The sequence below is a fragment of the Sus scrofa genome, chromosome 6 (assembly GCF_054392235.1).
Source record: "Sus scrofa isolate SSC_HxYL_T2T_F1_AM1 chromosome 6, Sscrofa_HxYL_maternal_Yorkshire_Landrace_v2.0, whole genome shotgun sequence".
NCBI classification, from domain to species: Eukaryota; Metazoa; Chordata; class Mammalia; order Artiodactyla; family Suidae; genus Sus; species Sus scrofa.
Genome location: NC_139388.1, coordinates 80,141,119 through 80,165,738, shown reverse-complemented (window position 1 = coordinate 80,165,738; position 24,620 = coordinate 80,141,119). Strand labels below are relative to the sequence as shown.

General features: G+C 58.9%; 1 protein-coding gene across 8 annotated transcripts; it reads left to right on the top strand.

The window, feature by feature from the left end:
* The first annotated feature begins 1,576 nt into the window (after positions 1 to 1,576).
* Positions 1,577 to 22,147, top strand: ATP13A2 (ATPase cation transporting 13A2). 8 transcript variants are annotated; one of them, XM_021095421.2, is made up of 29 exons: positions 1,577 to 1,743; positions 7,734 to 7,828; positions 7,946 to 8,128; positions 8,400 to 8,458; positions 8,641 to 8,755; positions 9,006 to 9,082; positions 10,660 to 10,737; positions 10,911 to 10,980; positions 11,857 to 11,964; positions 12,053 to 12,119; positions 12,202 to 12,333; positions 13,178 to 13,333; positions 13,809 to 13,919; positions 13,999 to 14,045; positions 14,133 to 14,321; positions 15,677 to 15,883; positions 16,354 to 16,449; positions 16,536 to 16,695; positions 16,810 to 16,930; positions 17,068 to 17,192; positions 18,151 to 18,311; positions 18,435 to 18,551; positions 18,652 to 18,731; positions 19,336 to 19,488; positions 19,569 to 19,665; positions 20,893 to 21,116; positions 21,200 to 21,351; positions 21,463 to 21,632; positions 21,729 to 22,147. In XM_021095421.2, the coding sequence occupies exons 1-29, from the start codon at positions 1,734 to 1,736 to the stop codon at positions 21,861 to 21,863; spliced, it is 3,495 nt and encodes a 1,164-aa protein (XP_020951080.2). In that variant the 5' UTR covers positions 1,577 to 1,733; the 3' UTR covers positions 21,864 to 22,147. The 8 variants fall into 8 exon arrangements, with proteins under 8 accessions (XP_020951080.2, XP_005665107.3, XP_013854472.3 ...); XM_005665050.4 differs by having other exon boundaries at positions 11,830 to 11,964; XM_013999018.3 differs by having other exon boundaries at positions 9,003 to 9,082.
* Positions 22,148 to 24,620: the final 2,473 nt, after the last annotated feature.

Here is a 24,620-nt window from a genome sequence, read left to right as displayed (position 1 = left end):
CTAGGGGTCAAATAGGAGCTGCAGCTGCCGGCCACAGCCACAGCAATGCCAGGTCCCAGCTATATCTGCAACCCACGCTGAAGCCCAAGGCAATGCCAGATCCTTAACCCACTGAGCGAAGCCAAAGATCGAAGCCTCAGCCTCATGGATACTAGTTAGGTTCTTAACCCACTGAACCACAATGGGAACTCCTTCTCTGGCATTTGAGAGGCTTTTTTTTTTTTTTTTTTTGTCTTTTTGCCTTTTCTGGGGCTGCTCCCATGGCATATGGAGGTTCCCATTCTAGGGGTCTAATTGGAGCAATAGCCACCGGTCTACGCCAGAGCCACAGCAACGTGGGATCCTTACCCCACTGAGCAAAGACAGGGATCAAACCCGCAACCTCATGCTTCCTAGTCGGATTCGGTAACCACTGAGCCACGATGGGAACTCCTTGAGAGGCCTTTTGTACATCACTGCAGAGCCTCCCCAGGTCCATGCATATCTCTGTGAGTCTCTGGGCAGAAATGTCTTCTTTCTTTAATATTTATCCAGCAGAACCAGCACTGTCCCTAGTGCTCTACATGCTTTTTCTCACATAAGCCTCATAATAATCAAGCAGGGATTGCTAATGTCATCATCCTCCTATAGGTTAAGAAATGAAACCCAGAGGAGTTCCCTTTGTGGCTCAGTGGAAATGAATCCGACTTGTATCCATGAGAATGCGGGTTCCATCCCTGGCCTCCCTCAGTGGGTTAAGGATCCAGCATTGCCATGAGCTGCTGATGCCAATCGGATCCCATGTTGCTGTGGCTGTGGTGTAGGCCAGAGGCTATAGCTCCGATTCGATCCCTAGCCTGGGAATTTCCATATGCCTCTAGTGTGCCCCTCCCAAAAGAAAAAAGAAAAAAAAGAAATGAGGCCCAGAGAGGTTAAGTGACTTGCCCAAGGTCCCAGAGCCTAGAAGAGATGGAGGCCAGCTTGAATCAGCAGGCATCATCCTCAACCACTATAATATGCAGCCGGGGCTGACTCCATGTGTGGAGAGTGTGACGGTGGAGGTGGGTGTGTGTGTTACACCTGTGTTTTAAGTGTCACACTACTGGGTGTGCTCTGTCTCTAAGTATCACCTCTGTGCGTTGTGTCTGTGTCTTGAGAGTCTAGCCTTTGTGTGTGCCTCTGAGGTTGTTGTGTACCTGTGTGTTTGTGTACCAAAGTTGTCCTGTTTCCCTGAGACAATTCTGCGTGTCTGAGAATTGTCGTGTCTGTTTCTCTGTGTCACAACTCTGTAGTCAGCCTGTGTGGGGCGGGAGAGGTGGGTGTACTTGTGTTTGTGCATCTGAGGGCTATTTCTGAGTGTGTGTCTGTGTGTTCATTCGTGTCTGCGGATTGTCCTGTCGGAGTCCCTCAATGTCCCTTCTCTGTCTATGCGTCTGTCCCAGGGCTGTCGTTATCTCTCAGTCCCTGCCTGCGGCTTGGCGGGAGGAGGGAGCGTGGCGGGGGGGGGCTCGGACTACAAGTCCCGGCAGCCCAGGCGGCGCGCGGGCGGACTTGGGGCCGCAGAGGGCGGGGCGGGGCTTGGCTGCGCTCAGATCTCGACTGCGGCACCTCGGCGGCCGCGTCAGCCACTCGGCTCTGCAGGTTCCCTGGGCCGCCCAGCCGCGCAGCGCCCTGCGCCCCCCCGGCCTTCCGCCTTGGTCCCCATCGCGGGGCGTCGCGACGCCTGGGCCCGGCGATGAGCGCGAGGAGCCACCATGAGCGCAGGTGAGTGCGCAGCCCCTGCAGACAGGAAACCGGGGCGCGGTCCCCAGGCCGCGCGTCGTCGCACCTGGCGTGGGTAGACACCCCCACTGCGCGGTTGCTGGCCGAGGAGCGATCCCGGGGGTATCACTGCGCCCGTGCCCTCCCCCCTTCCAGAGAGGCTAAGAGCCGGGGATGGCGCTGCGCAGAGCCTTGGACGAGGAAGCTCCTGGCGCCTTGCAAGGGGCCGGGGGTGGGGGTGGGGGTGTCGGTGGCCGGGCACGCAGAGATGCCTCCCTCCCACTGGACGCCCTCCCGCACTGACGTCCAGGTTGGGGAAGAGGCGCGGAGGCCTCTGCATCCGGGTCCTCGGAGCAGTTGTTCCTCTTGGCTGAATGAATGAATGGGGTTGGAGAAGCCAAGGCTCCCCGAGTCCCTGGATGGGAGTGCCCCGGAGCCCAAATGCCACCCCTGAACTCCTGCCTCAGGCCCCCAGCTCCAAGGACCACACCCTCCATATTACCCATTCCAGGTCCACCCTTTCCGGAGCTAATTTAAATCCCACCTGCTGCAAATGAGGCCAATAGACCTCTCCTATCCAGAAGGGTCTCATTTCCATGTGGGTTGCTCAGAGCCCAGACCTCAGCCAAGAGCCACCAATGCTGGAGCATCCTCTCCACAGCTGCAGACCCTTCAGGCCTCTCCCTCCAGATCTCCCACCTTACCCCCCCACAGCACCACTCCCACTAATCAAAATCTAGAGTGAACCTGGCTGAGGGAGGGGAAGTACTGAGGAAATAGTCCAGATCCAAAGATTCACAGAGCTCCTGGCAGATTGTCCCTCTTGCTCCTAGCCCAGCAGAGGAGAGGAGCTTCTGGCCACAAGGGAAACACAGCAGGGGGAGGCGGCAGTGCTGCCCTGAGCCACTGCCAGGTCACCAGCAGGAAACCCGTGCTTCCGCAGGAAACAAGAGGTTCCCAAATGGTTTGACTCCAGCCCCTCTGTTCTGCAGCGCCAGTGGCATTGCCCCTAGGGCCGTGGAGTCAGACTAGGTTCAAGTCCAGTCTTGACCACTCAGAGCTGTGTGACTTGAGACAGGTTAACCTCTCTGTGCTTTGTTTTAAATGGGGATCCTGGAGTTCCCACTGTGGCTCAGCAGTAACAAAGCCAACTAGGATCTATGAGGACGCAGATTCAATCCCTGGCCCCACTCAGTGCGTTAAGGATCCGGCATTGCCATGAGCTGCGGTGTGGGTCGCACATGCGGCTCAGATCTGGCATTGCTGTGGCTGTGGTGCAGGCCGGCAGCTGCAGCTCCAATTCGATCCCCTAGCCTGGGAACATCCATATGCCATGGGTGCGACTCTAAAAAGCAAAAAGGCAAAAATATATGGGGATCATCATCCATACTTTCTACGAGGTGGCTGTGAGGATGAACGAAGAGGGATGTGTTCATTCAGACCCACTTTTTTCCAGCTTCTCCCCTTTGAAGCTGTGTGACGCTGTGTTCCTCAATTTCCCCAGCTGTAAAATGGGATGATACTAGTCCCTGAAGGGTTATGTGTGAAGATCAGCCCTTGTTGTTCAAAAGAGTCATACAGTCATTGCGAAAGCTTCCTCATCCCAAGCAGCTGGCCTGAGCCGGCTTCAGGAGAGATCAGACGCTGGCCTGACCTTCCTGTGCCATCCTGGAGGAGACTGAGATGCCAATTGAGATAAACAAGCATTTCCGAGTGTTTTTTTGTTCTTTGTGTTTTCTCTTCTTCCTTTTTGACCACGCTGCAGCATATGGAGTTCCTGGGCCAGGGACCAGATCCGAGCCAGAGTTGCGTCCTAGGCTGCAGCTGTGGCATTGCCAGATCTTTTAACCCGCTGTGCCGGGCCAGGGATCAAACCTGTATCCTGGTGCTGCCGGGACGCTGCCCATCCTGTTGTGCCACAGCAGGAACTTCCCGAGTGTTCTGACAGGTGTTCTGCAAGAGCGTACCCTGGGCTTGACCTTGGGGATACCAGAGGGTTCCCCAGATGTGACTTCCTCCTTCGAGCTCCCTTCCCTCTTCCCCAGGCTGACTGGTAGAGCATTGTCATGAAGCGATGGGTGTGTGTGAGGCACAAGAAAGAACTCCCAGAGGGAGCATTTTGTGTAGATCCTGGAGAAGCCAGCCAGTGATGGACTCGGGTGGGGCCTTTGAAGAAGCAGCTCCTCCCTGTGCCCCTCACAGCTGAGCCAGGGCAGGAGCGAACGCAGTGACTCCCAGCGCCGTGGCTTCCACACTCTGTAATACCAGCAAGGTGTACGGGCTTTCATTCACTCGTTCATTCATTCAGTAAAGGGTTCCTGAGTCCCAGCCCCATTCCAGGCACTCTGAACAGGAGGGTGATGACACATGTGCCAGTCTGATGTGATGGTGTCAGCGGATGGGGCTCAGGTGGGCAGAGAGCACTTTGGAGGAAGGCCCTTTCCAGCTGCGAGACAAATTGACAGGCAGACTGCCTCTCCCGAGGCTCAGGTCTCTCTGTAAGATGGGATGCGTTGCGTGATGGTCGTGGGAGCAAATCAGATCAGTGGGCGCAAAGGGACCTGCCCAGGCTTGGCTGGACATGCTGCCAGGGCCGGCTGCTGGTCTGAGGGTTTTAAGGCAGAGGGAGGAGCTGTTGAGTACACACAGGGGCCCAGTGGCACAGCGGTGGGTTTTCAGACAGGGTGATGGTAACGTGGAGGGGAGCCTGAGAAATGGGTCAGAGCAGAAGCCACATCTCTTTGGCAGGGAGCCAGCAACCGCCCATCTGCAGAGGCCCATGCCTCAGGAACTGCAAACCCTGCGTGTGCCAGCTGCTTGGGCATTATGACCCTAGAGATGGGAAACAGAAGCCCAGCGAGGCTAAGGCCCTTGGCAGAGAGCCAGGAGCACAGTTACTGATGGAGATGACGGCGGGGACGGTGGCAGTGTTGTTAAGAGCGTGGGCCCTGCAGCCACACTGCCGGCATCCACGTCCCACAGGCTCTGTGGCCTTTGGGCAACTTACTTCACCTCTCTGTGCCTCGATTTCCTAATCTAAAGTGGGGATAAAAGTAGGCAGGACACACTGCATAGGGTTGTGGTGAGGAATTGATAAATGAATGTAGGTGAAGTCCTTGAACACTGCCTGGCCCGTGTCAGTGCCTGTTACCCCGAGGTGCTCTCTTCCCTCACTCCCCAGAAACAGCCCAAGAACAGCCCTAAAGGGTGTGAAACTCCCCACCCTGCCCCACTCAGGGAGCAGGGCTCTGGGGCAGATGAGGGGTTCTGGCAACAAGAAGGATACTGGGGAGTTCCCGTGTGGCTCAGCAAGTTAAGAACCTGACTAGTGTCCATGAGGATGCGTGGTTGATCCCCAGCTTTGCTCAGTGGATTAAGGATCTGGCTTTGCCGAGAGCTGTGGTATAGGTCGCAGACGCGGCTTGGATCCCTTGTTGCTGTGGTGTAGGCTGGCAGCCGCAACTCTGATTCAACCCCTAGCCTGGGAACTTCCATATGCTGCAGGTTTGGCCCTAAAAAGACCAAAAAGAAAAGGGCTGTGCTTGTTGATTCCCAGAGATCTGAGAGCCCAGGTTACCAGACTGGGTCAGTTGTCCTGAACGCCTGTTTCCCCTGCCCCACACCCCCAGGCCAGGCTCCAGGGCGAATCACCCCCACCCCGGACCCCCCATACACACACCAGAGAGGGGCCTCTGCTGTTATCTGCGGGCTGTCACCAGGAAGGGGAGGAGATGATGCCCTGACAAGCCTCACTCACAAGCTGAACTGGAACCACAGAGCAAAAGGGACCACCCCAGGGACCCAGGCTGGGTCGCTGTGAGCCCCAGGAGAGAAGGCTGACCAGGCCTCCTGCCCTCTGGCTTCCAGCCTTTACCACTGGGCAGACACACGGTTGAGGGCTGTGTGTGTGTGTGTGAGAGAGAGAGAGAGAGAGAGATCGATCCGCAGATGCCAGGCTCTTCCTGGAGCGGGTTGCAGCTCCGTATATTTTCTGAGTCATCCAGTGGACAGGGACAGGGGAGGACTTGGCCATGGGTGGGGCTGGGTTGATTTGGGTTTTGAGTCATCTTGCCTCAGAGGCCTCAGGCAGCGTAGGGCATAGGCTCTCTTTGAAAGTGCCCACATTGGTCCCCAAAACACAGGATCTGGGCTCTGACTTCCCAGCGCCACCATTTACGGGGGTGGGGGTGGGGGCGGGGGCTTTGTAGTTCTGAGCCTCGGTTCCCTCGTTTGTACACATGGGAAGAATAAGAGTCCTCTCATCGTGTTGCTGGAGGGTTCAAAGAGCTGATTCATGTGGAAGGTTAGAGCAGCTCTTGTCACCTGGGAAGTGCTTAATGGATGTTGGCTGCTCTTATTGTGGTCATTACTCTCGTGGAGGTGGGGGCGCTGGGGTAGGAGAGAACAGACTCTGCTCGGCCTGATGGGAAATCAAATCCACCCACCCTGGAGTCATCCTGCCTAGAATTGCATCCTGGCTGTACCACATACTTGGCTCTGTGATCTTAACCTCTCTGAGCCTCATTTTCTTCTATAAGAAGGGGATAATTGTGCTCACATGGCAGGGTCCTTGTATTAACAATGTAAAAAGACCAGGAGCAGAGCCCACAGGTAGTGGGCCCTTGGGAAATGTTGACGGCTTGGGGAAGCTGCAGAAACCCAGGTGTTTGAGGGCAGAGCAGCTGTTGCGACAGCGGCAGCTGCCCCGGACAGTCTGGGCTTGTTGGATGGAACCTTTAGGTCTGCAGGGCTCCGGTTCCTGAGGGGAAGGGGAGTTCAGAAAATCAGGCCTCCCCCACCTGTCTGGCTTTCCCATCCCCCTTAGTGAACTTGTCCAGAGGCTCCTGGGAGATATGCAAATGCCTAGCAGGTCTGGGGAGGGGCCCAGGCATCTTCCTGTCTGACAGGTGTTCCAAGAGGTCCGGGGAGCACGGTTAGAGTAACCGTAGCAGAGGCTGCCCGTGGGTGGGTACTGGAGCCCCACCTCCTCCTGGGCCCCAGAGCAGCTACTGTCTGCCTACCCTGCTCGAACCGCAGCTCTCCAGTAGGGGAGGCAGGAGAGAGGAAGAATTTCTGCAGTGGAGCCGCCTGATGTACTTCCCTGAATCTCAGCTGTAAAACGGGGGTGATAGGGGGCTCTTCCTCACAGAAGGAACCTGTCGGCTGGGCCACGGCACAGCAGCTTCTCTTCTCTGGCTCATGCCCTGGGCTGGGCTCTTCCCTCCCCGTCCCCGATTTCACTTTCCTAGTGAGGTCCTTCCCCTCAGGCTGGCTGACACTGGTCAGTCCAGACTCAATTTCTTGGCATCTCCTCGCTGCCAGGCCTGTGCTGGGCTCAAGTGTTGAACAAGAGTGAGCCGCCCTCTCCCTGCCCTCAGGGTGGAGCCCAGGTGGAAAGTGGGACACAGAGCTCCCAGGAACTAACAGCTGGGTGCCTGGGTGCTGTGGCAGCTCAGGGTGCTCACCAGGCCCTGTTCCCTGACTCCAGGCCCACACCCTGTCAGAAATCACCAGACGCACAAGGAAATAGGGTACTATGTGTAGAACCAACAGAATGGCCAGATAACGGACCCTGAGGACTCGAGTTACTGGATTTATCAGACCATCTTTATAAAATGACTGCTTATGTTAGATGTTTTTTTTTTGTTTTTTGTTTTTGTTTTTGTCTTATTTTTCTAGGGTCGCACCTGTGGTATGTGGAGGTTCCCAGGCTAGGGGTCTAATCAGAGCTGTAGCTGCCGGCCTGCACCACAGCCACGGCAATGCCAGATCCGAGCCACATCTGCAACCTACACCACAGCTCACGGCAACGCTGGATCCTTTAACCCATTGAGCAAGGCCAGGGATCAAACCTGCAGCCTCATGGTTCCTAGTCAGATTCATTTCTACTGCGCCACGATGGGAACTCCCCACTTACGTTACATTTGAAGAAGGAAGAGAATCAGGAGCCCCTCCCTCCCCCACCAAAGGGCATTTCTCCTTTCTGTCCACAGACAGCAGCCCGCTCGTGGGCAACCCGCCCACCGGTTATGGGACCCTGACGATAGAGACATCTATAGATCCCCTCAGCTCCTCAGTTTCATCCGTGGTACGTGGGCCGGGAAGGGGCGGGGACCCCCCAGGGTCAGGGGTAAGACCCAGGCCCACCCAGGTACCTCCTCCAGCCCCCGCCCCGACCTTGGCCTCCTCTTGCCCGTGTCCCCAGAGGCTCAGCGGCTACTGTGGCAGTCCATGGAGAGTCATAGGCTATCACATCGTGGTCTGGATGATGGCAGGGATCCCTTTGCTGCTCTTCCGATGGAAGCCCGTTTGGGGGGTCCGGCTGCGGCTCCAGCCATGCAACCTGGCCCGCGCCGAAACACTCGTTATCGAAATAAGAGACAAAGAGGTGAGCAGGGGCCAAGCCTGGAGCTGGAGAGGGGTCAGGGTGGGCGGGGTGGCCGCTGACTTGCTGTGGGACCTTACACAGGTGGCTCTCCTCTTGGGGCTTCAGCTTTCCTGTCTGAGCAGTGGGCAGAAGGGCAGGTCAGGTGGTTCCTGAGGAGGTCATCTATATCCTTGATCCCTGCCTCCTCCAGCAGAGGCCACGTGGGGTGGAGCCTGGGAGTCGGGGGCGGGGGGGTCTCTTCCAGGACTGAGTCCCCATGTCTGTGTTCCAGGATAGTTCGTGGCAGCTTTATACCGTCCAGGTGCAGACTGAGGCCATCAGCGAAGGCAGGTGAGGCGGCCCTATTGTCCCTTCCTGGAAGCCCCTGCTCCCCTGCCCTCCTCCCACAAGGCCCTGATCCTGGCGCCCCCAGCCCCCGCCACCCACCCCCACAAGGGAAGGTGGCTCTGTGAGGATGGGGAGGTGTCAGGGCAGACCCCAGGACTCCATGGTAACCCCACACCCCTCCCCAGCCTGGAGCTGCCCCCACAGGCCCAGGTGGAGGACGGCCGGAGCCAGGTGGCTGTGGGGGCAGTGCCAGAGCGTGCTTGGAAGGACACGGCCCAGCTCCGCAGGACGGAAGAGGCAGTAAGTGGACAGCTGGCTTCTGGACAAGTTCTTGCCTCTCTCTGGGGCCCAGTTTCACACGGTGGTGGGGGCGGGGTTGGACTCCATCGTTCCCTGGTTCTCTTGTCCCAGACATCCAGCTGGCTGGTCACCTTGTACATTTCCATGCTGCCTCTCCTGCCTCTTCCCTGTGACACTGGTCCCTACCCCAACCCCACACGCACAGGCCCAGGGCTGCCTCCAGCCCACCTCTCCTCTCTCCCACCAGCAGCGGACACTACGCTACTACCTCTTCCAGGGCCGGCGCTACATCTGGATCGAGACCCAGCAGGCCTTCTGCCAAGTCAGGTAGGGTCAGGGCCAGCGCAGCTCACACCACCTCCTGCAAGGGGGCTGGGTGGGCAGAGGAGGTGGCATGAGGTGGCCCAGCCTGGACTCCCCTCTAAGCTCTGTGCCTTGGCCACCAGCAAGTCACTGAGCCCCTCAGGGTCTCTGTCTGTAAACGGTCATGAAGGGGGAGTCCTGGCCTCCTAAGGTTTAAGTCTGTAAGCACCATATAAGGCTTGGCACAGCATCTGGTGTGAGGTGGCAACGCCGCTGTAAATCAGACCACAGGCTCTGAATGTGGACCTTCTGTTTGGGCTTTTGTACCTGCTCTGTCACCCTTGATAAATGTCAGCTCACTTTATATCTTAGTTCGAGCCCCAAGAAGTAGACCCCAAGACAAGGATTCAGGAGTTCCTGCCATGGCTCAGCAGTAATGAACCCGACTAGTATCCATGAGGTTGTGGGTTCGATCCCTGGTCCCACTCAGAGGGTTAAGGATCTTGTATTGCCATGAGCTGCGGTGTAGGTTGCACATGCAGCTCAGATCTGGCATTGCTGTGGCTGTGGCACAGGCTGGCAGCTGCAGCTCTGATTCAGCCCCTCGCCTGGGGACTTCCACATGCCGCAGGTGTGGCCTTAAAAAAAAAAAAAAAAGACAAGGATTCAAGCGCAGGGAATCTGTTGGGAAGGTGATCCCGGGAGGCAGGAGAAAGAAGTCAGCCAGTGGAAGGGGGTGTCATGGACACCCAGAGCGCAGACCCCTGGGGTCCCTTTGCGCCAGGGTAGAGCATGCACTTGGGGCGCCTTCACCCAAGGAGTGAGCAAGCCGGGTACCTACTCATCTCCTCCCTACTGCTGTCAGTTACGGGCCATTCCTGGTACATGCCCTCTGCTTGATTTCGGCCTTCCTGGCTCATGCAGAGACGGGCGCCAGCGGGGTGTGGGGATGGCAGCAAGGGCCTCTGCTGCACGAGAAGAATAGCAAAAATCGCAACCACCTTTGCCACCTAGTGCCAGGAATTGTCTGAGCACTTTGCAAAACATCCATCCATAGCCCTATGAAGTAGGTGCCATCACTGTCCCATTTTGCAGATGAGACACCTGAGCCCAGGGAAGTTAAGTAACTGACCTAAGCTTGCATCGTTGTAAAGAATGCTCTAAAAGGGGAGTTCCCGTTGTGGCTCGGCAGAAATGAATCTGACTAGTATCCATGAGGATGCGGGTTTGATCCCCAGCCTTGCTCAGTGGGTTAAGGATCCAGTGTTGCCGTGAGCTGTGGTATAGGCCAGCAGCTGTAGTTCCAATTCGACCCCTAGCCTGGAAGCTTCCGTAGGCCGCACATGTGGCCCTAAAAAGCGAAAAAAAAAAAAGAAGAATGCTCTAAATGTCACCAAGTAAGAGGGGGTGTCGTCACTGTCAAACACTCCCATCCTCTCCTGTTGTTCTTCCCGGGCGAGATGATTCAGGAGGACGGAAGAGGAACAAAAGGAGAAAGTTAGACCCAGAGTTAGTGAGGAAGCTGCTTTCTCCCAGGAGGGTGAGAGGTGCAGAGCTCGGGCCCCACCACCCACACAAGTGCCCCTTCCCTGTCCCCGCAGCCTGCTGGACCATGGCCGCACCTGTGACGACATCCACCGCTCCTGCACCGGCCTCAGCCTCCAGGACCAAACCGTGCGGTGGGTGCTGCCCTGAGAGCTGGGGACCCCTATCTGGCCCCTCAAGTGTGGCCTTCTTCCAGCCCCCTGCCTTCTCTGGGCCTTGGTTTCCCCAGCTGTAAAGCAGGGAGCTCTGTTACCGCCAGAAGGTGCGGCCCCTCCATTTGATGGCTCTGCCGCTTCTCTGCTTACAGGAAGACCATCTATGGCCCCAACATGATCAGCGTGCCAGTCAAGTCCTATTTCCAGCTGCTGGTGGACGAGGTAGGGCCTGTCCCTGGGCCTCACCCCAGCTCTGTCCTGAGCTGGCTGTGTGACCTGGGCCACGGGCTTGCCCTCTCTGGGCCTCTCTACAGAGGCAGATCATACCAGCTGTCTTCTTCTCCATAGCGGAGGGGCCTCTCAGGCCCAGCTCCAGTCAGCTCAGGGAGAGGCATTGGAGGTTCTGGTCCAGGCTGGGGCTGGGGCTGGGGACTGGCGGCCAAGAGACAAGCCCACAGGGCCTGGCTCCTGCTGTGCACCGAGAGCCAGGCTGCAGAGTCTCGTGCTTCAGCAGCCCTGGGAGGAGGGACACGCCGCTCACACATGAGGAACCTGAGCCACGTGGCGCAGCCAGGGTCACACTGGGACAAAGGGAAGTCAGTGACCCAGACACAGCTAGAGTACACTGCTGCGTCCCAGCCCTCTGATCCAGGGCTGACGCCTGTGAGAGGGAGAGGAGGCCTTGGAGTCTGGCCTGATTTAACCCCAGTCAGCCACTTGGGAGCTGTGTGATTTTAGGCAAGCGACTTAACCCTTCTGTGCCTCAGCTTCCCCAGCTGTGAAATGAAGCTGATGGTAGCATTCCCCTTGTGGAGCTGTCATCACCATTGTATTGACACGTAGATGACCTGCCGAGCAGGGGCCTGGCCTGTAAACACCCGTGTCCTCTTTAGAGCAAAGAAAATGGGGGTTCCAAGGCCATTTGGACAGGACTGACCAGGAGACAGGCCTGGCTTTGGTCCTTTGGCAGCTGCCTGGCCCTCTGCTCCCATGGGCACAGGAAGCCCGGCCTGTGGCTGGGCTGCCCCGGGGGACATGGGCCCTGATGCTGCCTCCCCGCCCCCCCCCCAGGCACTGAACCCCTACTATGGGTTCCAGGCCTTCAGCATCGCGCTGTGGCTGGCCGACCACTACTACTGGTACGCGCTCTGTATTTTCCTCATCTCCGCCGTCTCCATCTGCCTGTCGATATACAAGACCAGAAAGGTGGGTGGCGTGGAGTGGATGGGGCGGGGCAGGGGCTCCCCCAGCGGGCCCGCACCCACCCACTCCCTTCTTGTCCCCCTGCCCACAGCAAAGCCAGACTCTGAGGGACATGGTCAAGCTGTCTGTGCGGGTGTGCGTGTGCCGGCCTGGGGGAGGTGAGAAGCTGGGGGCGGGGGGGAGGGAGGCCATGGGGTGGGGGGGGGGGGCGCACTGAGGCCCCTGCTTGCCCTTCTGCAGAGGAGGAATGGGTGGACTCCAGCGAGCTGGTGCCAGGAGACTGCCTGGTGCTGCCCCAGGAGGGTGGACCGATGCCCTGTGATGCTGCCCTGGTGGCTGGCGAGTGCGTGGTCAACGAGAGCTCTCTGACAGGTCAGCCCCAGCCCTTGGCTCCACGGCCTCCCATCCCCGCTTCCCAGCCACTGAGTCCCTCTGCCCTGTGGGTGTCAGAACTTGGAGATGGAGTTCTCTTTCCCCTTGGCTCTCAGGTAGCAATCTGGCCTCAGCAGTGCCCATCCTGCCCCCTGAGGCCCTCATGAGGGACGGCTGCTCTGTGCCAGGCAGCGAGATCAGAGCTTTACAGAGGTTAAGCCCCCTTATGTCATTATTTTATTGGTTTGAATTATAAAAGCAGCACAGCTTGGAGTTCCCACTGTGGCTCAGCAGGTTAAGAACCTGACAGTGTCCATAAGGATGCGGGTTCGATCCCTCGCCTCGCTCAGTGGGTTAAGGATCCAGCATTGGCACAAGCTGCAATGTAGGTCGCAGATGCAGCTCAGATCCCGTGTGGCTGTGGCTGTGTCGTAGGCCGGCAGGTGCAGCTCCCATTCAACTTCTGGCCCGGGAACTTCCATAGCCCGCATGTGCGGCAGTAAAACGGAAAACGTGATAGTGAAAGTAACACAGCTTGTTCCAAAATAATTCCAGCAGAAGGAGACCACCCCCGACTCAATCCTTGCCCGTGCCAGCACACCCTTTCTGACTCCCCCAAGAGATGTTCCCAGAAACTGGCAGGCACACATCCTTCCAAGATTATCTTTTGTCCTCTCTGAGCCTCACTGTGCCTCTTTGGAAAATGGGGCAGTGATTTCTTCACACATAGTTGCAAGAGTTAGATGAGCCCTAAGGCTTGGGTCATCATTCTGTGTGTAACCTTGGCCTTGGTGGGAAGGGGCAGCTGGAGGCCCCCATGGTCCTCACACCTCCTCCCTCCCAGGGGAGAGCGTTCCAGTGCTGAAGACAGCTCTGCCAGAGGGACCAGTGCCCTACTTCCCGGAGACCCACCGGCGGCACACACTCTTCTGCGGGACCCTCATCTTGCAGGCCCGGGCCTTCGTTGGACCCCATGTCCTGGCAGTGGTGACCCAGACAGGTGGGGGTCAGGAGAGCCCAGCACCCAGAGGGGAGGTGACCTAGAGTAAGGTGGACCCATCTCTGTGGCTGGCCTGCTGGGTGACCCAGCAAATCCCCCCGCAACTTGGGGTTGGCTGCAGTAGGCAGGGACGTGGCAAGAAGGAAGGAGCCTACCGCTTAGGAAGAGAGCTGGGCTGTACAACTCCAGCAGCTTGGGAAAGGGATCCAGTGTCACCAGAGCAGATTTTTTTCAGCAAAAGCCACATGTCACTGGATTTGAAGTGGAACCATCAATTGTAGATGCTCTCCACTAAGTCCCTATTTACTAAACCCTTAATGAGGGCGAGGCGGGCTGTGGGGCCGTCAAGTGTGGCCATCCTGCTTGCTCACCCCGGAGCATCATGTTTTACAAGCTCGGAGGTGCAGATGGTGTTGGGAGGGGCAAGCGGTCCTGACCCTCAGCTTTCCCCGCCTCCCATCCCCTGTCCTGCCAGGGTTCTGCACAGCTAAAGGGGGCTTGGTGAGCTCTATCCTGCACCCCCGGCCCATCAACTTCAAGTTCTATAAACACAGCATGAAGTTTGTGGCTGCCCTCTCTGTCCTGGGTGAGTGGCCCCTGCACCCCTTCCGGTGGAGCCCAGAAGCCCCACCCAAATCCCGCTGAGTCTTTCGCTGTCTCCCCAGCTCTCCTCGGCACCATCTACAGCATCTTCATCCTCCACCGCAACCGGGTAAGCCTTGGGGCCGGGTGGGGGCTGCCAGTGGGGGCCCAGGGCCCAGCCAGCCTGGGCCTTGGCAGTCACAGTGCCTCCTGCCAGGTGCCTCTGAACGAGATTGTGATCCGGGCTCTGGACCTAGTGACGGTGGTGGTGCCGCCTGCCCTGCCGGCTGCCATGACAGTGTGCACACTCTACGCCCAGAGCCGCCTGCGGAGCCAGGGCATCTTCTGCATCCACCCGCCGCGCATCAACCTGGGGGGCAAGCTCCGGCTCGTGTGTTTCGACAAGGTGGGGGCTGTGGGGTGGGGCTGGCCTGGGGGGCGGGGGGACAGGTACCACAACTGGGCCCCCAGCCCTGCCTTCATCCTTTAGTGCCATTGACTGAGGGTTGCTGGGTGCCAGGTCCTGTCCTTGGACGGAACACTCGGAAGCTCCCCCCAGTTCCTGCCTGCGTCAGGCTCATGGTCTGGCAGATGAAATGTGTTTGTTTGAGAACCACTGGGGGCCTTCTGGGGCCCAGTGCTGCTGTCAACGCTGGGGATCCAGCAGTGACCCATGCAGAGATGTCCCCACCACCAGAAGGGGTGAACCAGGAGCACGAGGTGCAGATGGTGATGGATTCCAGGGAGAAAACAAATGGGGTGCATGATGGGTGTGGTACGTGGGGGTCACTCCCTTGGCGAGAGGGCTCTCAAGGAAGGCTCCTCTGGTCCTTTGGTGACTTCTGAGATGTGGGCCACACAGAGACGAGCGCGGGGCCGGCAACGTGGAGGCGAATAAGCAGCATAGCTCATGCTCCTGGGAGGAACAGACCCTGGGGGTGGGGCATGGGGAACAGTTGGGGGGCGGGGGGCAAGATGAGATGGCAGAGCCCTGATCGAGCGGAGCCTGGTGGGCCCCGGTGAGCTGTTTGGATGATTTAAACTGACAGGAAGGAGCGTGATCAGACTCGCCGGGCTCCCAGGCTAGCCAAGGGACCAGGTGTGTAGCTGAGCCACTGAAATACAGAATAGGAAATGCAGGCATCCACCCACTCATTCATTCAGTAATGACACTGGGAGCTGCGCGTGGCCAGGCCCTCCACCTGGTGCCCCAGTGAACTGGTGATGGGGCGATAAGGAGCCATGGGTGGGGGCCCAGAGCACCTGACCCAGCTGTCGGGTTGAGGAAGAAGACTTGGGCTTCCCATTGTGGCTCAGCAGGTTAAGAACTGGACTAGTATCCATGAGGATGCGGATTCAATCCGTGGCATGGCTCAGTGGGTTAAGGGTCCGGTGTTGCCCCAAGCTGAGGTGTAAATTGAGGATGTGGCTCAGATCCTATGTTGCTGCACCTCTGATTTGACCCTTCGCCTGGGAACTTTCATATGCCACGGGTGCAGCCCTAAAAAGAAAAGAAAAGAAAAAAGGAAGAAGGCTTCCTGGAGGAAATCACGCCAGACGGAGAAACACGGGGGTTGGGAGGACGACCGGGCAGAGGGACCCCCACGAGCAACGATCCAGAAGCGCGAGGACCTCTTCTGGCTCCAGCCCTGGCTCCTGGGGTTCCCACGGGCCCTGCGTGGCCGGGGGTGTGGGCACCCACGTCACCGGGCACAGCTCAGCCCAGGACTCATCACTGGCCCACCTGCTTGCCCCCTGCAGACAGGCACCCTCACTGAGGACGGCTTGGACGTGATGGGTGTGGTGCCCCTGAAGGGACAGGAGTTCCTGCCGCTGGTCCCAGAGCCCCGCCACCTGCCCATGGGGCCCCTGCTCCGGGCACTGGCCACCTGCCACACCCTCAGCTGGCTCCAGGACACCCCAGTGGGCGACCCCATGGACCTCAAGATGGTGGAGTCTACTGGCTGGGTGAGGAGGCCAAGCAGGTCTGCCCCCTGCCTCTGGGCATCTAGGCCCGCAGCCCCCCTGGTCTTCATTCTTGGACTCCCAGGGAGGTTGTGTCATGCCCACCCTCGAATAGCAATGGCCCAGGCCCCCTGCCATGAGCTAGTGCTCTGCTGCGTGAGCCTCATCTCATGACTCCTCCCCGTAGCCCCAGGAAGGGAGCTTACTGCTTGTTAAGAAGGAAACTGAGGCTAGGGGAGATTTGGAGTAACTTGTCAAGGTTACCCAGCAGCTTATACGTGGCAAAGCCAGACTTTGAACTTGCGTCCACCCAACTCTAAAGCCCACCTTCTTGACTTCTATCCAGGCTCCCATCAAGGAGGTGTTCCATGGGTCTAACTTGACTCTTTCTTGCTGCCTCTCTCCATGGGTCAAGGACTGGCTGCCCCAGGCCAAGCCAGTGCCTACCCCTTAATGCTCTGTCTGCCTCCCAGGTCCTGGAGGAGGGCCCATCTGCAGACATGGAATTGGGGACCCAGGTCTTGGCGGTGATGAAACCCCCACTTCGGGAGCCCCACCTGCAGGGCATGGTGAGCAGAGGGTGTGCCTGGGGGCGTGGGGTGGGAGGGGTGGGCTCCACAAGCCAGCCCCTCAGCTGCCCCCTCTAACCCCGCAGGAGGAGCCCCCCGTGCCGGTCAGCATCCTCAGCCGCTTCCCCTTCTCATCAGCCCTGCAGCGCATGAGCGTTGTGGTGGCGTGGCCGGGGGCCGCTCAGCCTGAGGCCTACGTCAAGGGCTCCCCTGAGCTGGTGGCAGGCCTCTGCAACCCCGAGACAGGTGAGGGGGGAGGGCCCCGAATCCGCTGCGCAGCATTGGCCCTGAATGGGGTGGCGCCCGGCCTCTCCCTGCCCCCACCTCCTTGTCCCACTCACACCCGCCTCTCCCTGGCAGTGCCCACCAGCTTCGCCCAGATGCTGCAGAGTTACACGGCCACTGGCTACCGTGTAGTGGCCCTCGCCAGCAAGCCACTGCCCATCGCGCCCAGCCTGGAAGCAGCTCGGCAACTGACAAGGTGGGCCCTGGGGTCCCTCGCCTGGGCAGAGAGAGGCCCTCATGCAGGCAGAGCCCAGGGACAATGCACTTGCCTAGTGATGGGAGAGGAGTCTTGCCCTCTACGTGACCTCTGACCCCAGCCTGCCTACCCTCCAGGGACACTGTGGAGCGGGAGCTGAGGCTCCTGGGGCTGCTGGTCATGCGGAATCTGCTGAAGCCACAGACCACACCTGTCATCCAGGCTCTGCGGAGGACCTGCATCCGCACCGTCATGGTGACAGGTACCAGCAGGGCTGGGTTAGGAGGGCAGAATCCGCTCCATCCTGGGCAGAGCAAAGGATACCCAGCATCCCTTCCCAGGCCATCTCTTTGGGCCCCTGCTTCAGGCCGGGTCCTCTTCAGCCATTTGAGGTGTCTTCACTGTCTCCCCCCACTTGACAGATGAGGAGAGTGAGGCTCAGAAGCGTGGAGTGACTTCTACCCAGGGCTGGTGGTGGACAGCCTGGGGGACCTCCCCAGGTTCCTGCTTCCACCCCTTTTCTCAAAGGTTGTGGCCATTTCATGGAACAAAGAAAGCTGCTAGCCAGGGTGACACACGGAGGGGACCCATAGTTTGTGTCTTTCCCCTTGTCCTTCTGCCCTGCACACACACGCACGCTCTTCCCAGCAAAGTCCCACAGCACTCAATAGTATATGCAGGAGTTCCCGTCGTGGTGCAGTGGTTAATGAACCCGACTAAGAACCATGAGGTTGCGGGTTCGGTCCCTGCCCTTGCTCAGTGGGTTAACGATCCGGCGTTGCCGTGAGCTGTGGTGTAGGTTGCAGACATGGCTCGGATCCCGCGTTGCTGTGGCTCTGGTGTAGGCCGGGGGCTACAGCTCCGATTCAACCCCTGGACTGGGAACCTCCATATGCCGCGGGAGCGGCCCAAGAAATAGCAACAATAACAACAACAACAACAACAACAAAAAGACAAAAGACAAAAAAAAAAAAAAAAAAAAAACAAAAAAAAAAAAAAAAAAAAAAAAAAAATAGTATATGCAGAGCTCAAGCCCAAGCCCCAAGTTTCTCCTAAGACCTTTGACACCTGGTTTTACAGGCAGGAAACCAAGGTTCAGAGACACTGATTTTGTGCCCAGGCTCAGGCCTGGCAGGTGGATTCCATCCAGCCTCAGTTTTCCCATCTCTACATGGCCCCCTCAGTGGCACTGGACTTTAACCTTGCCCCCTCCCCTCCAGGGGACAACCTGCAGACGGCGGTCACTGTGGCCCAGAGCTGCGGCATGGTGGGCCCCCAGGAGCGCCTGGTCATCATCCACGCCACCCCCCCTGAGCAGGGCCAGCCTGCCTCCCTCGAGCTCCTGCCAGTGGAGTCCTCCGCAGCCAAGAACGGGGCTAAGGTGAGGCTGACCCAGAGTTCCAGCCACACACCCCGCCCTTGACTCCACCCCTGTGTCCCCTGACCCGGGCCCCAGCTCTCAGGGTGGGCAGGGGGAGCTGAGCTGAGCTTCCCGGGCCCCCAGGATCCTGACCAGGCCGCAAGCTACACCATGGAGCCAGACCCCCGATCCAGCCACCTGGCCCTCAGCGGCTCCACCTTTGGTGTCCTTTTGAAGCACTTCCCCAAGCTGCTGCCCAAGGTAGGGCTGCCCCGGGCCTCCCTGGTCGTGCTGCATCTGGCCATGCTCTGCTCCCTCCTCTCGGCTGCCCCAGCCCCTCCCTGTCTCCCTGTGCTCCCAGGTCCTGGTCCAGGGCACTGTCTTTGCCCGCATGGCTCCAGAGCAGAAGACAGAGCTGGTGTGTGAACTGCAGAAGCTTCAGTGAGTGCCTGTGCATGAGGGGCCTGCGGGGAGCAAGCCGGCCCTGTGTCCCTGTCCCCCAACCTGAGCCATGAGGGAGCTGTCAGCCCCCGAGAACCCAGCGGGCTCTCCCGGGTGTGTTGTACCTGCGGGGACTGGTTCCAGGAGTCTCTGCAGATACCAAAACCCACAGATGCTCCAGCCCCTTATGGCAAGTGGTGTAGTACAGGAGTTCCCGTTGTGGCTCAGTGGGTTAAGAACCTGACAGAATGTCTGTGAGGATGCAGGTTCTATCCCTGGCCTTGCTCAGTGGGTTAAGGATCCAGTGTTGCCATGTGCTGTGGGTGCGGCCCTAAAAAGCAAAAAAAAGAAAAGAAAAAATGTACTGTGGTAGAGTCAGCCCCTCACATCCGTGGATACTGAACCTGGGGACAGAGAGGCCAGCTGTTGTCACATCTGTTTGCTGAGCACCTACTCTGTTCGGTTTACTGAGCCCTTGCCAGGCACCCTGCAGGCAGTAGGGAGCCGGCCATCCCTGCGTTCCACCAGCCAGCCCCTGAGGTGGGTGGGGCATTGCAGAGCCAGCACGCGAATCCCGGCCCCGCCTGCCCTCCCCATCTGTCAGGTACTGCGTGGGCATGTGCGGAGACGGCGCCAACGACTGCGGGGCCCTGAAGGCGGCTGACGTGGGCATCTCGCTGTCCCAGGCCGAGGCCTCCGTGGTCTCGCCCTTCACCTCGAGCGTGGCCAGCATCGAGTGTGTGCCCATGGTCATCAGGTGAGGCGGCCAGGGGGCTGGCGGCTGGGGACTCGGCGGGACCTGGCCTGGGCCCCTAAAGCCTGTTCCCTGCTCCCCAGGGAGGGCCGTTGTTCCCTGGACACGTCGTTCAGCGTCTTCAAGTACATGGCCCTGTACAGCCTGACTCAGTTCATCTCCGTCCTGATCCTCTACACGGTGAGCGCCCGCAGCCAGAGCAGGCCCCGTGCTGGGCCCCAGCGAGGTCCTCCGCCCTGTGCCGGGGAGCCCGGCAGGTTTGGGAGTTGATGGTGGGGCCTCGAGTCCTGCTCCAGCCGTGTGGCTTGGGCACTCCCTGGCCCCTGGGGTGAGGCTGGTCTGAGGCAGGGATGCGCCGGGTGCACAGTAGGTCCTCAGAAACAGGAGCAGCTGTGCTGTGCTGACATTTCATCCCTGAGCCTTGGGAGTCTCCCGTCTACTGGGGAGACTGAGGCAGAGCCCAGGGGTGGGGGGCGAAGGAGCCGGAGGCAGGATGAGGACAGAGCCGAGGCCTCTGCCCGTTTATCCGCTTGGCCTGGCCAGGTTCTTGGCTGTGCCTCCCACATCCTGCCCAGAGGGTAGCACCCCCCTCCGCTCAGCTCTGAGCACGCACTGCGCGCCCCCACTGAGCGCATGTGACACCATGGAGCAGTGGAGACCTTGCCCCAGCTTCTGTCCTTGTGTCCACCTTAAACCTGAGGGCAGAACTAGGATCCATGAGGATGCAGGTTCAATCCCTGGCCTCACTCAGTGGGTTAAGGATCTGGCGTTGCCGTGGGCTGTGGCGTAGGTCGAAGATGAGGCTCGGATCCCTCGAGGCTGTGGCTGTGGTGTAGGCTGGCAGCTATAGCTCTGATTTTGACCCCTAGCCTGGGAACCTCCATAAGCCGAGGACGCGTCCCTAAAAAGCAAAAAAAAAAAACCCTGAGGGCGGGAACTGTGTGTCTTGCAGTCAGAAACCTAGGGGCTCCACAAGGCAGAGCCTACGCCTCCCCTCAGGCTCGGTGTTCCCTGCCCCCTCAAATTGAGGCCTTTCCAGGGAGTTCCCTAGTGGTCTGGTGGTTAGGATTTGGTGTTTTCACCACTGTGGCTGCCTTCCGTCCCCGCTCTGAGAACTGAGATCCCACATCAAGCCACTGCTGTATGCTGCAGAAAAAAAAAAAAAAAAAGGCCTCCCCAGGTCAGCAGGGATGTCTTCCCCCTCGGACTGCGAGAGGGGCTCCCTGCAAGCCGGGCAAGTGCCTCCTCCATCAGCCTGGGAGTCCCTGCGGCAGGCGGGTGCCGCCTTCCCACAGGCCGCAGGACAGGAGCAGCACCTCCCCCGTCAGCCTCCTTAAGGGCCAGGCTGGTGGCTCCCACATCAGCCTGGGACCCGTCTTCCCCTCCGCCCTCCCTTCCTGCCGGCAGGTCAACACCAACCTGGGCGATGTGCAGTTCCTGGTCATCGACCTGGTCATCACCACCACGGTGGCCGTGCTCATGAGCCGCACCGGCCCGGCGCTGGCCCTGGGGCGGGCGCGGCCGCCAGGGGCCCTGCTCAGCGTGCCCGTGCTCAGCAGCCTGCTGCTTCAGGTGGCCCTGGTGGCTGGCGTGCAGCTGGGGGGCTACTTCCTGACCGTGGCCCAGCCCTGGTGAGTAGCAGGGAGCTTCCGCCAGAGCCTGCCCTGCCCCTGTCCTCCTCTCGTGCCCTGACTCCCGGTCCCCATGTCCCCAGGTTCGTGCCTCTGAACAGGACAGTGCCCGCACCAGACAACCTGCCCAACTACGAGAACACAGTGGTTTTTTCTCTGTCCAGCTTTCAGTACCTCATCCTGGCCGTGGCCATGTCCAAGGGGGCGCCCTTCCGCCGGCCGCTCTACACCAACGGTGCTGCTGCGCTGGGGGGAGTGCTGCTGGGTGGCGGGCTGTGGGGGCCGGTGCCCGTGAGGGTCCCATGGGGGCACTCCCTGGGCTAACAGACCCCTCCTCTGCCCCCAGTGCCCTTCCTGGTGGCCCTGGCGCTCCTGGGCTCCCTCCTGGTGGGCCTCCTCCTGGCCCCCGGCCTCCTGCAGGGGCTGCTGGCGCTGAGGACCATTGCCGACACCTGCTTCAAGCTGCTGCTGCTGGGCCTGGTCGCCTTCAATTTCGTGGGGGCCTTCATGCTGGAGGTGGGGCCCGCCCCAGGTTGGGCTTGGCGCGGGGGCGGGTCCTGGGGCTGCGACTCAGCCACAGCTGCCCCTCGGTACCCTCCTTGTCCCTGGCAGAGCGTGCTGGACCAGTGCCTCCCAGGCTGCCTGCGGTGGCTCCGGCCCAAACGGGTCTCCAAGAAGCTTTTCAAGCAGCTGGAGCGGGAGCTGGCCGAGCAGCCCTGGCCGCCGCCCGCCGGCCCCGTGAGGTAGTGCAGGCCCTGGCCGGTACCCTAGACACTGGAGCTCCCTGCCTCTGAGCCACAAACCGGGACCCAGCCCTGAAGACGCCATCGCCATTACTCCCGCAGCCCCGAGATTGGCTGTTGTCACACTTCGCCCCAAGTCTGCCCATCCCAGCCTTCCCTGCCCCCACCAGGGGAAACGCTATTGTTCGTTGGCCCCCACTTCAGACATCCACGTAGAGACGGCGGCCACCCCCACTCAGAGCCGTTGTCAGTGTAGCAAATAAAGTCATAATATTTTCCTGGCTCGGCCATGCCTGTCTTCTGCCTGATACCACTGACCCAGGTGCTGGGCTGGCAGCCCCTGGCACAGGTCTGCTCCCGGCATCCCCTCTTTCAGATCAGGTTGGACCACTCGCCCCTTGGAGCCTCCATTTCCTCATCCGCAGTAATACTTCCAGGTTGAGCAAATGCCTGGTGCCCCGTTCAGCCCTTTTTTTTTTTTTTTTTTTTTTTTTTCTTTGTCTTTTTACCTTTTCTAGGGCTGCTCCCACGGCATATGGAGTTCCCAGGCTAGGGGTCAAATTGGAGCTGTAGCCACCGGCCTACACCAGAGACACAACAACATGGGATTCGAGCCGTGTCTGCAACCTACACCACAGCTCATGGCAACACCGGATCCTTAACCCACTGAGCAAGGCCAGGGACCAAACCTGCAACCTCATGGTTCCTAGTCGGATTTGTTAACCACTGAGTCACAACAGGAACTCCCCCATTCAGCCTTTTATGTGCATCATCATTTAATCCTTACAATTGTGGAGGACTCTTCCCCCTTCTACAGATAGGGAAACACAGGTTAGAGGTCACACAGGTCATCAGAGGTGAGGCCAGATCACTTTGACTCCAGAGTTCATGGTCAACTTGCTACCCTCCTGCAGGGGCAGGAAGAGAGTGGGCTTGTCTCAAGACAAGTGCCCAGTGCCTTCCATGCGTTTAACTGGGGCAGTTCCCTGCTCTCCCCCACACCCCCACATTCTGGGAAGTGTCTGTGGTCCAGTTCCTCCCTCAGATGAAAATCCAGGCTCTGAGCCCACATCTCCCAATCAGAACCACGTGCACTGTCCCCCAGGGAAGGGTGGATGCGTCTGACCTCATCCCACCGGGGGACCCTGGCCAAGCCCTGATCTGGAGCTACAGCTCAGTCATCTGGTCCATCTACACTGGGCAAGGGAGAACAGGAAAGAAAAGCCCCTGGTAGCCTTGTTATTGGAAGCCCTGGCACCACCCCCAGCCTGTCCCAGCAGCCGCTCAGTAAATGTTGAATCAAACTGAGAACAAGGGATGCAGGCCGTGAACAGGTACCTTATAACACCAGGCACATCACAGATGTGAGGCCTGGGTTTGAATCCCTCCTCTACCCCCAGTTGATTATTCCTGCGTATGTTGGGCAGGCATGTGCCAGGCACGGGGGCTACAGCAGTAAACAAATGTGACCCCTGCCTGTGTGCTGCTTAGAATGAGATGTGAGGGGCAAGCAGGGAAGAAGCAAATCCCCAATAAGACAAAACAGTGTGGGCACCTCCTACCCTCTCCCTGAATAGCTGCCACCTGTGCTTGGGTCCTTAAGGCCGGAGGAACAGGTAAAAGCAGCAGGGGGAGCCAGAACACTAGAGGTGGCAGCTCTAGGGCTTCAGTTTCCCCCCTTGGTCAAGCTTAGAGGACAGCATTTCTGCCAGGCGGTTTCCTCTCCGACTCTAGTGGGACTGTACCTGGCAGCAGGGAAGGGCTAAGGGAGGGCTGAGCTGGCCCTGGGGGCCCATCACACTCCAGGTGACAAAAATCCCTGCTGTTCTGCCCTAGACACTGGAGAGCGATTCATCCATTTATTTAACAGGCCAGCATTGGGGAACAAATGATGCAGCAAACAGGCCCTGCCTAATGGGATTCAGAGTCTAAAGGATAGGCAGCCTAAGGGGGGCAAGGAGATCTGATGGCCAGGCTCTGAATCCAGGGGCATCTTGAGCCAGCTCCCAGCCTGGGCTTCCAGCCTCAGGCCTAGACTCCTCCTGGGACCAGGCAGGGCCGCCCCAGAGGCAAGGACCCTGCAACCCCCACACCCACCCATCTCTTGTAGGAGAATCTGCTGTACATCCATGTATTCATTCCACGAATGTTTTCTAAACAGCTGCTCTGAGCCTGGCACTGTGCCTAATGAGCAAAAACTGAGGACGAGCAAAAGCAGACCTTGTCCCTGTCCTCACGCGGCTGACACGCTCAGCTGAGACAGGGGCAGGATTCAAAGGGTCACAGACAGAGGGCAAGAGCTGTAAACAGTAAAGCAGAAAATGCTTAAGAGCACTTACAGGGAGAAAGGGAAGGCTCCTCTGAGGAAGCAAGGGTTTGATCTATAAGCTGAAGGAGGAAGACCCACCTCATCAATGTTCCAGGAGGAAGCAACAGCTTGAGCAAAGGCCCTGTGGCAGGTGGAGGAAGGGGCTTAATGAGAAACTGCCAATAGGCCATTGAGGCTGTTGGAAGACCTGGCAGAGGAAATGAGGAGGCAGAGCCAGACTGTGATGAAAGGTAGGGCCTTGAGGGGCCACAGGTATCACAGGAAAGCAGCTGAAAGTCTTTAAGTGGAAGCGTCCCTGCCCGCCCCTTCCCTGTTTGAGGTGAGTGGGGCGGGCAGGGCCCGTTGGAGAAGGCCTAGATTAGAGGTCTGGCAGAGGCAGGATCCGTGGTGGGAGCCTGATTGGCTGCAGCGGCTGAGGGCAGGGGCGTTAGC